General features: G+C 38.7%; 2 protein-coding genes and 1 pseudogene across 2 annotated transcripts; 1 reads left to right on the plus strand and 2 right to left on the minus strand.

The window, feature by feature from the left end:
• Positions 1-1,419: 1,419 nt before the first annotated feature.
• Positions 1,420-3,403, minus strand: LOC128018718 (UDP-GlcNAc:betaGal beta-1,3-N-acetylglucosaminyltransferase 7-like). The gene has a single exon (XM_052604439.1). The coding sequence runs from the start codon at positions 2,757-2,759 to the stop codon at positions 1,560-1,562; it is 1,200 nt and encodes a 399-aa protein (XP_052460399.1). The 5' UTR covers positions 2,760-3,403; the 3' UTR covers positions 1,420-1,559.
• Positions 3,404-4,361: 958 nt separating this feature from the next.
• LOC128018726 (UPF0688 protein C1orf174 homolog) lies at positions 4,362-7,735 on the plus strand. Its single transcript, XM_052604454.1, has 4 exons — positions 4,362-4,500; positions 4,757-4,834; positions 4,989-5,375; positions 6,586-7,735. Exons 1-4 carry the CDS (start codon positions 4,471-4,473, stop codon positions 6,685-6,687), a joined length of 597 nt encoding a protein of 198 aa, XP_052460414.1. The 5' UTR covers positions 4,362-4,470; the 3' UTR covers positions 6,688-7,735.
• LOC128018142 (DNA fragmentation factor subunit beta-like) lies at positions 7,438-9,751 on the minus strand (annotated as a pseudogene).
• Positions 9,752-10,200: the final 449 nt, after the last annotated feature.

A 10,200-nucleotide genomic window follows, 5' to 3' on the forward strand; every position in this document is an offset into this window, starting at 1 on the left:
ACACCCAAATAGTATTCATTTTTCAGTCAGAGTTGTATATATTTTTTTACTGGTAATATATAGAGCATCATAGATTGTTTTTGCGGAGTAGAGCCTTTTTTGTGTTTGCTTTAATTTGGATTTATTTTAGTTACAGTAGCAAAATTAAGAAGAACAGAAGAGTTTTTGTCTATCATGGTAATCTTGATGAGGTACCTGAAAATGCTGCACTAATGTGTATTGTCGGTTCTCAAGGACATGATTGACAGCTTAATTTGGGAAAACTAAATTAATTTAACTGCCACTTACAGACTAATTGATATGTGCAGTCTTGGTCTGGCCGCTTTCATGTTCAGAGGTGTACAGTTCACAGCTTTAATGTTGTCTGTACAAGCTTGTTTGCAATTGCAATGAGAACATTTAAGACATTGCAAAACAAGAGTTTCAAGATTTATACTAACTGTAATTTGAAGTGTTTCACCACACATTAATTACATGCCCCATATCAGTGGAAGCTACAATCTGTTTCTAGCTTTATTTGATTTAAATAAATGTATTTGAATAAAAATGTCACATGCTTGTTTTTTTTTTAATCCGTAAAAATACTCCATATATTTAGCTTTGTAAAGGTTATTTGATTGTAACGTGAAAAACAACTTATCTGACAAATGTTTGCTTGATGATGTTGAGTTTGTTATGCAATGTTATTGCATCATTCATGGAAATGATGCAAATCAATGTAATTTACTCATCCTTATGTCATTTCAAACTTGTATGACTTGCTTTCTTCTGCACTTTTCTTTCTGGTGCAGAATTGCTAGAATATCTGGAATATTATTTTTACACAATAGGTTAATCATACATTTATGGTGCTTTAAAGCTACAATCTCCATTCTCCTAAGAGTCATTAGGAAATTTATTCTAGTGAATTCCTTGTAGTATTTAGTGCATCATAATTGGCATAAAAGTAAGTTTTATATGTATTTTCCTATTAGATTAGCTTTTTTTTCTTCTTTTTGTTCAGAAGTCAAATTACAAATGTGTTATTCTAAACACCTTAAATTCTAAACATCGTGTGAATTATTTCCTTTTTCAGTTTATTAATTTCATCATGTGTTACATATTTGTGTCTTACCTTTTACATTAGCCTATTGCTATTGGGTGAATTTTTTCGTTATTGTAGTCAGAAAATATTCCGCTATTTGGGCATGTTGTCAGAGAGGTCCACCTTAATCTGCAAAATATATCTTTTCCCATTTATTTATTCATTTTTCAGTGGGTTTCACATTTTTTGGCAAGTCTTTAAGGTATGTGTTTAAAATATAGCCCTAATGCCTCACTGGAGGAATCATTGCACCAGCTCGCCCCGGGCAGGCTTATATAATAGACAAAATGGATCGATTTGGGATGCATTTGTCCCCTGCATTATAAGACTATAACTGAAAGACTTGTGATTTATTAGCCTTCATATGGCAGTTGATAAATCAGTCTTTCTTACAAAAACAAAAGGATGATGGAAATTACAAAAACAATTCATTTGAAAATATATCTTCCCAGTGTCTTTATCGATACGCATCGTTTCATATAACGACTTGTCTGGCGCAGTTCAAGTCCTCGTTTTGAACAAGCGTCCACATTTGCAGCAGCTCCCGCGGAAAGAGTTTGTGGACCACGATGAGGTTACGAAAGAAGCACGGCTCCCGGTTCAGACGAGTCACTTTACGCTTAATGATCCCAAATGTCCTGAAGGCCAGGTGCAGTTCGGGGACGATCTTCAGCTTCTGAAGACACATGCCCAAAAACACATCGTCAATGGGGTAAAGCTCCACGCTCTCAGAAACCGCGAAGAGCCTGCGGGCCACCTGAGAGGACATGAGAAATCCTCCCCCACCCAAATAAGGTGGATAGCGTTTATCATACAACTCTTTGGGAATGAAATATTTACTCTGGCGGTTTCTGATCGGTTTGGCTCCTAAAATCGTGTCTCCTACAATGAGGTTTTCCACTTTGTTCTCCTCCACCCGAAAGCCAATTAGTTCCACTAAGTTCTTGGTATGGACAAAAACGTCATCGTCCCCTTTGAAGACGAAGGGAACTCCACTGCAGTAGATGTTGAACCATCTCAGAAAGTTCACCTCCTTCAAGGTAAGGTTGAAGAAAGTGTCCAAAAAGTCCCACTGTAAGATGTCCCCGTAGGTTCGGTCTTCATATTGGACCAGGGCTTGTAAATTTCGTGTGTCTTTGCCAGTGGCTGGAGTGCCTAAAAGAAATAGTGTTTTGATTTTCAAGCCCTGGATTTCTTGCTCCTTTCCCCACGTCTGCCGCACGGCTTCCCGCCGGTCATGTTCTTCAATAACCGATTTGACCACGAGCAGAACATCCACGTCACCGCTACACTTCTCCGGGTGATTCAGCAACATTGGGAAGTATCTGCAATGTCTGTGCAGGACAAATTCGTGGAACCTCGGGTTCAAGCGACGAAACCAGGCTTCGGTCTTCATCGTGGAATTTTCATGGCATTCTATACTATTCACGTCCCATTTTTTTGGAATTGGTTTCCCCACCGGCGCCAAGCCATTCACGCGTGATTGAGATGAAATTTCAACGGCCTTTATGCTTTTACATGTGGGGCCACACCATTTACGTTTCACGTCGACTTTGGTATCTTTAAAATTCGTGTCCACCCTTATTAACTTATTAAGCATCAGTATAGTGGCAAAAACCAAAGTCAGGCTGACCGCGGTTCTTAGATTCTTTTTCTTTCGAAAGAAGAGTTCCATTGTGCACGCGCTCCTTAGATAGTAGTAGCGGATTTGTCATGAAAAGTCAGCCGAGTCCGCTCCAATTAATTTTCCAAGTGTTATGAAAACATAAAAAAGAGCGAATAGTCCATAAACAAACATTGTGATAAAGCTGAAAATCCGTCTTCTTCACCTTTTTCCTGGCAGACGAAGTTTAAGTCCGTTGTCCCGTCATATATTGTTGCAACAGGTTCTTCTCCCTTCAAGTTCCTTCGCTGAACTGCTGAAAATAGGAGGCAGTCATCCTGTAAAACAAGCGGTCGCCTGCCCTCCTCCACCTTCACGGCACCTACCTGCTACAGGCTCTCTGATTACACAAGACAGCTGTGCAAGCCTAATAAATGGGGGTCCCCAAGAAAAGTCTGAATGAGAACTACTTAGTTTACTTTCACTGTATGTAAATATTGGAGTTCAGTAAACCTCTCGTCTTTTTAGAGGTTTGTAGCCCACTTTTCACGTCCCTTCCACAAGCACACTCAAGAGGATGCCAGAAGACGTCAAGGAGCTGATTAGCACTTAACTCATAATTTTAGTATGTAGCGCCCCCGTGTGGTTCATAGTGGTAGCGTCCCTCAATGATTGTCAGCATTCGCAGTATTGAAGCGGTTCTCAAACCTGTCCTGGAGTACCCCCAGCCCCCCCCCCCCCCCCCCCCCCCCCTCAGCACCGCACATTTTCTTTATCTCTCATCTATTCCACATGATTCAACTCATCAGTTCTTTAGTGGAGACCGCAAGACCTGAAGTGGGTGTGTCAGATATTAGGGAGACATACAAAATGTGCAGTATTGGGGGCACTTCCTGTTAAGGGTTGAGAACCACACTGCAGTATTGCATATCATAGATATAGATTGTCCTACCAAATGTAAGCATATTTTATTGATAATATTAGTCATTAACATCATTAACAAGTTTCCGCACTATACAAAGTACTTGTATGTTTTAAGAGCATATTTTTTCTATTAAAAGTCATACACTTTAATGTTTGATCTGTGAACAAAAATGTTTCTACTTTAATCAGCCCCATCCAGCTTTACTGATGGTCTGCCTAGCTGGTTATGTGGTCCTACTCTCTGGTAGGACAACTGAGTTCCATTTGGATTCTAAACATGAATGACTAGTTTGCTCCTGAGAACACAATCATCATTTTCTAGCAGGGGTTCCACATGATAGCTTATTAATGCTGTTAAAGCCTGTTAACATTCTCCTTTGCCAGTGGACTTTCCATGATGTGAGAAGTTAAACGTTGAAGCTTGATTACAATGCCCACTGCTAGCAAATGATATAATGTTCAGAATGACAAACCCCCTTGTTTTTTCTTTTTCTTTTCCTTATTTTATTTTTGAGTAAACTGAGCGCATTAATAATTTTACGGATATCATCATCAGTAGAGGCTGGACCGAGTACAACATCATATTCACGTCACAACACAGTATAAGACTCATTCGACATATTTCTACGATGAATAACTTGCAATTTCATGTAATTTAATCGAGTATACCACTGGTAATAACGGTTATGAAACGGACTAGTAGGCTACTAATTACTGGTATCAGTCACCGCCTCAGAAAAGCCTGGTAAAGTTCTCAACTCCCATCTCGTGATTGTGTGTGGCGCATATTATTGGATATGGGCGGGACTTCAGCGGTCACTGGAGATAAACACTGGCAGGACTCCACACTCAGTTTTCGATGCCGAAACTTCCAATGAGGGCGAAGCAGGTAAGATAACTAGATTCTGAGCTTTTACTTTTGACAAGTCGTCGTTTATTTCTGCTAGCTTGAACATGCACGATCAGTTTCGAGTTTACGCAGACTATATTGGACGATTTACAAAGCATTCACTGTGAAATATAGTTTATAACGATTTTCCTCGTTTCACGAAATTGAAATTTCACTCGGTAGTTTGTGACGGGGAAACGTATGTATTATTTATCATACAGTGTTCCTAATAAGGATTAGTGTTTTCTTGTTTCAGATTGTCGTTGGGAGCCACAGACTGCGAGTGCGCGGCACTGTCTCTTTAAACACGCCTGGTGTAAAAAGTTCAGTCAAGGTCAGTGTCGGTGTCTACTCATCTATCTCCTCCCCGCAGTTTCCTTTACTGTAGTCTGTCGGCTACAGTAACAACGTTTCTCACGATGTATCAGCCACGTCTAAAACTGCGCTGATATTTTGTTTACATTTTATTACTGGTCTTGTATCCGCAGAAGGCTGTGCGGAGGAGTGTTCTGCGCAGTTTGGTGCAGAGATCGGCGTCTGATCTCGCGAGCGCAGCGCAGCAGATGGCTGGCGACGGCGGGGAGGCCAAACGTCGTCCAAAGAGACCGTTTCGCGGCGGAGTAGAGAAATCTGGCGCGACCATGAATGAAAACGTCAAAATTCAGTCCGATAAAAAGACTTCGGGTGAACGGCGCGGTAAGGAAAACTCTGCCGCCAAGTGTACTGCTTTGACAGGCGGCTATGCAGAGGCAAAGATGGACCAGACCGTCATTCACAGTCCCCAAACGCGAGAGGACCCGAGCATTTTCTTCGACGAGGACAGCAATCACATTTTCCCAGTAGAGCAGTTCTTTGGGAACATAGATGTTGTTCAGGTAAGTAAGCTAAACCTATTCAGAACACGTTGTGAGTGGGGGTTAGGTCTTCAGTTGGTTGGCACTGGTCACGTGACCTGCCACCATCCATTGGCGGGTCATCTGGCCTGTTTGAAAACCGAATACGTTACGTGGAAGTCATTTGGTTTCTCATTTTCATTTTGATACAAATGGCCGTGGTCCCGGCTGTTGGGTTACTCCTGCAGCCAGTCCCTATTAGCTCCAAATTTAATGCGTTCCATGTCACTCCATAAAACGTGAAATGATCTAAAAAAAAGTAAGTCATATGAACCGATGTACAAAAAAGAAAGAAAAAAGGCAGCCACGTGACCTGCCAGCCTTCACATGGCAGGTCAAGTGATTGAACCCTGATGTGTTATGATCGGGTATTAGAGCAGAAATGCAGCAAAATAGCGCTGTTTTGAATTTAATTCAGAGCTAACATGTTCGACCAGCATTTTTATCTGACTTTTAAGATTAAACAAAAGCGATGTTTTGCATCTATAATTTTAAATTCAAACGGTGTTGATTTCATGTGAGCATTTATTTTGTATTTTTTTTTCCACGTCTGTTGAAAATCGTCACATGATCTGTTTGTCTGCGACATTAAATCGGTACATGGAGTAAAATTAGTTTTGTAAATATAAAAAGTCTCAAATCACTATTATAATACATGTCAATTAAGAAACTTTTTGCCCAATTTAGTATCTAATTTATTTTTTTTGGGAGGGGGGGGGGGGGGTTACAATTGTTAAAAGGTAAGTATCCATCTATATGGGGGGGGGGGGGTGTACAATAATGGTAATAAAAAGGAAAAGTATATAAAATTGTAGATGTCAAAGTAGTTGCATAATTAAAAATAAGAAATGTTAATTTATTATCGTTTAATATAAGTTGACGGGCCATGCAGTATATGAACTTTCATGGCTCTTTGTCCCAATAACATAACCCTGATCTAAGTTGAGCTTTGCAGATGAATAACAGGCAGCCAGATGGCTTTGTTTGCACACAGTAATCCTAAAATATTGAGGTTAATACAAGACCATGTAGGATTATTGGAGTGAAGGTCTGTTAATGCTCAGTGGGGTGTCAGAATGCAGCAGGTGTCCAGCTGATTTCATGATGCATGCGCTCAACAGACTGCCACTAATGCAATTTTAATGTCTTTGTGTGACTTTGTTTTAAAACATTATGACCTGATTTGTTGTAGGATTACCCACGCAGAACCCCAGGAAGCGAGAGAATGAGTCGGAGAAAGTACAGGAGCATGCATTACTATGCCAAAGAGGACAGTGAAGACGAGCAGCTATGAGGACACCATTCCTTTCAGACTCACTCAAACTGTATTCCATTGAAAGGGAAGGAGTTTTATGCTGGTAAAATGGATTTGATCATTTTAAAGCAAGCTATTTTATTCCAAGAGCCTTCTTAATGTTTGAACTACACTGAGATGCACTGTTGATTTATCAGTAATGTGGTAATTTTTTTGTCTTCTGCGAATTGAACAACGGCAAAACTTTGGAATGTACAGTAAGAGGGGTTTGTGCTAGACTTCAGGCTAAAACCATCATGTGATTGGGGTTTCTGCTTAAGGAAAGCTAAAAAAAATTTTTTTAGAACTTTTTCTGTACACTGGGTTTACTGCCACTTGTCCTTACTAATCAATCGAAATCAGCAAATATTGTTTTATCAGTCAAGTGCCTCAAATTTACTGTTCAGACTTTGAAAGAAATTTAAACATTAGCTTGGACATTCAGATTCTGGCAATTTTAAACCACCTCTGTAGAGAAGTTTTGGGGAAAAAAAAAAAAACTTCAGATTTGGTGCTGTATAATTGAAAATGAAATGAAAGCATGTAGCTGTTTTGACCTTTTATGTTCTTTGATAGACTTATGATGTAAAGGTTGTTTTTTATTATAAAGGTTAGGATCTCAAATTAAGAGGGTATTATTGTAAGATTTTAAAACCAATTTCAAACCGTATTATGCATGTGGCTTCACCAAGAATTTGATTTGTCTGTACATGAATTTTTTTTTTTTAATCTTATTTGACAGGATTTGCACTTATTTGACAGGATTTGCACTAATTTCACAAGTGGCTAAAAGATGTAGCATTTTAAAATGTTTCTTTGCTACTATGTACAAATTGTATAAGGTAAAAAGTGTGATTTTGAAGGTTATATTTTTCTATTGAAGTGATAAACTAAGTGTTGATTTAGTTTTGCTACCAAATGCTTTGCATGTACATGACAAAATTATTTAATATCAAATCTTCTGTGAATCATCAAATGAAAGTTAAAATACTCCGTCCAGAGAAAATAAAGCTCATTAACAGTGTTGGAAAATGACATGTTGATGACACCGAAGCCTCGAGTATATTTTGTACAATAAACAAGGCTATTGTTTGTTGAAAGTACTACAAACATTAACTGTACAGGATATCCTGTTCCCACAAATGTTTTATGATAAAATGGTTTTCAAAGACATTTAGGTCTTTAAATAAACCAGTAAAGTTGAAATAAAAAATATTAAATCGGTCACTGTTTTAAAACCCCATAAAAATGTTATTCACATAATTAACCAAATGTTTAGGTACAAAATTTGGTGTATAACAAACTAAAAGTTACCATTAAAAAGGTATATACCTAAAACACTATAACCCCATAATAAAATAAAAGGGCCCTGAGCATCTCTGAACTTGCATCAGTACTTCTGGTTCACCAAAATTGAAACGGTCACGTGATAAGCTGCATAATTCATAAGAGGATTATTTCATTTCACAGTCCTGATGCGTTTGTACATTTTTTTGGGAGTCGCAGCTGAGCTCATGGGCTCCTTTCTTATGGCAGACGATGTGAACCAGCTTGAGTTTCTCCTTTGTGAACAACAGTTTGTAGAAATAATCCACATTTATATCGCCGCTCTTATTGCCCTTCAGTGCCTCAGCAAGTGTGGGGATGATGGTCCTCTTCTTTTCTATCCTAAAAAACATTTCATTTTCTTAAGGTCATTCCTTATCAGAGGTGTTAAATGCTGATATTTAGACATTAAAATGTACATCAAGATTTAAGTGCACTTAAATGTTTACAAAATAATAATTTACACTTAAGCCTTACTACTCAAAGGTGGACCAGATTCCAGGTGCTGAAGAGAATTCTGCTCTCACGGTTCCCATATGGGTTTATTGAGTGAAGAAATGTACAGTTGGTCTCATCAAAGACTTCCCTGTTAGCACAAAAGTCTTTTATAGTCTTATATGAATAAAAATAACTGTAGCACTGTGACAAAGCAGTTAATGAGAGATATTTTAAATTTGTATGTTTCATTATTTTACTTCAAAGAAAAATGACAATAGACTGAACTAATGAGACTCATCAGAAATGACTAAATGACAGCACCTGGCAGGAGAACCAGCCCTCTTCAGTGCAGAGCCTGTGGACGTCCCTCTCCGATCTGTCAAAATAGGTGCCACTATACCGTGCAGCCTTCAGTTTCTCTGCCAGGATCTCCACCACCTTTCTATATTCACTTTTTGTCTTGGCATTTGGAATAGACTGTGTATATCCATCAACCTACAGACAGCGAACAATATATCTTCAGAATAACGACAGGTCTCCTGTGTTGCATGAAATGAATGATGAACTCCACTAAACTTAATAAACATCTTCAATATTTCAAAAACTAACATCTAAAGCAGAACTGAGTGCTGTTTGTCACCCCTCTTTCAAATATCCTCGGATTCTGCTCTCACAGTTATACTTCATGTAAGCACACTTGGTTTTAAACCAGCATCAATACCTGACATACAGACATTTTAATTTTATTTTGTGTAAATGTATTGTTGCCTCAGAATAATCAATTACAGTATACATACAGTAAATGTCTGCATATCATGTTCTTTGCCCTCATTACCTTCAAACCAGTCTTTGTCATCTTTGTTCTCCACCTCTGATTTGTCCCTCAGCTTCCTCAGAAGGTCTCCCAGTATTCTGCGCCGCTTGGGTGAATGTTCATCTGCCAGAAGATCCTTCGCTGCACTCATCAGAGAGTCTGCGTCTCTGTCCAAACCCAGGACCTGATTTATCTCATTAACAACTGTAGAAATTGAAAAGCCAAAGCAATCTGATTAGTTTCATTATTTATAACTGATCACAATATTATTGTTTATTACATTCAGGCAGTGTTTTCCAGTTTCGGATTAACTGTCAGTCAATGAATTCACTTACGTCCACTCCAGCTCTGCCTCTGTCCCTCCGGCAGTAAAACAAGTTCCGTGTTATCAGGAAGATTTTGAAAATACTCTTCGGTAACTATTGTCCCGTCCTCATATAAACAGACCTGACCTCCGGAGCTGGATACCTGTGGATAAAATGTGAATTATGAACGTCTGAAAGCAGCTGCATCCAAACGCCTTGCACAGAAAAGCAACTCTCTTCATACTACTACTAATAATAAAAACACATGAAAATGCATTTTATTATCTTTAGTAAATGACATGTTTTTTAAGCAGCTCCTTCAGAGTAACAGCTGCAATTCCGTATTTTTTGGCCTGGTTAGCACTTCTGATCTTAAACAGCTTGGGTTTTGTCATTTTGTGCATATTATGTTTCACTTTCGCCGTGTGCACGAGCGTTCAAAACAAGGACAAGACGCGCGTTGCCACCTCGTGGATGAAAATGAAAATAACACGGTTATGTACTAAAACAAAGAATACAATAAAAAATAGAAAGCATAATAGTAATATGTTTTAATTATTTCATAACGATAATGTAATAGAGTGGTTTATTTTGTATTCCAAAACCCCGAGAATCAGCATTTTGGCTTCC

This window comes from Carassius gibelio, chromosome A8 (assembly GCF_023724105.1).
Source record: "Carassius gibelio isolate Cgi1373 ecotype wild population from Czech Republic chromosome A8, carGib1.2-hapl.c, whole genome shotgun sequence".
NCBI classification, from domain to species: domain Eukaryota; kingdom Metazoa; phylum Chordata; class Actinopteri; order Cypriniformes; family Cyprinidae; genus Carassius; species Carassius gibelio.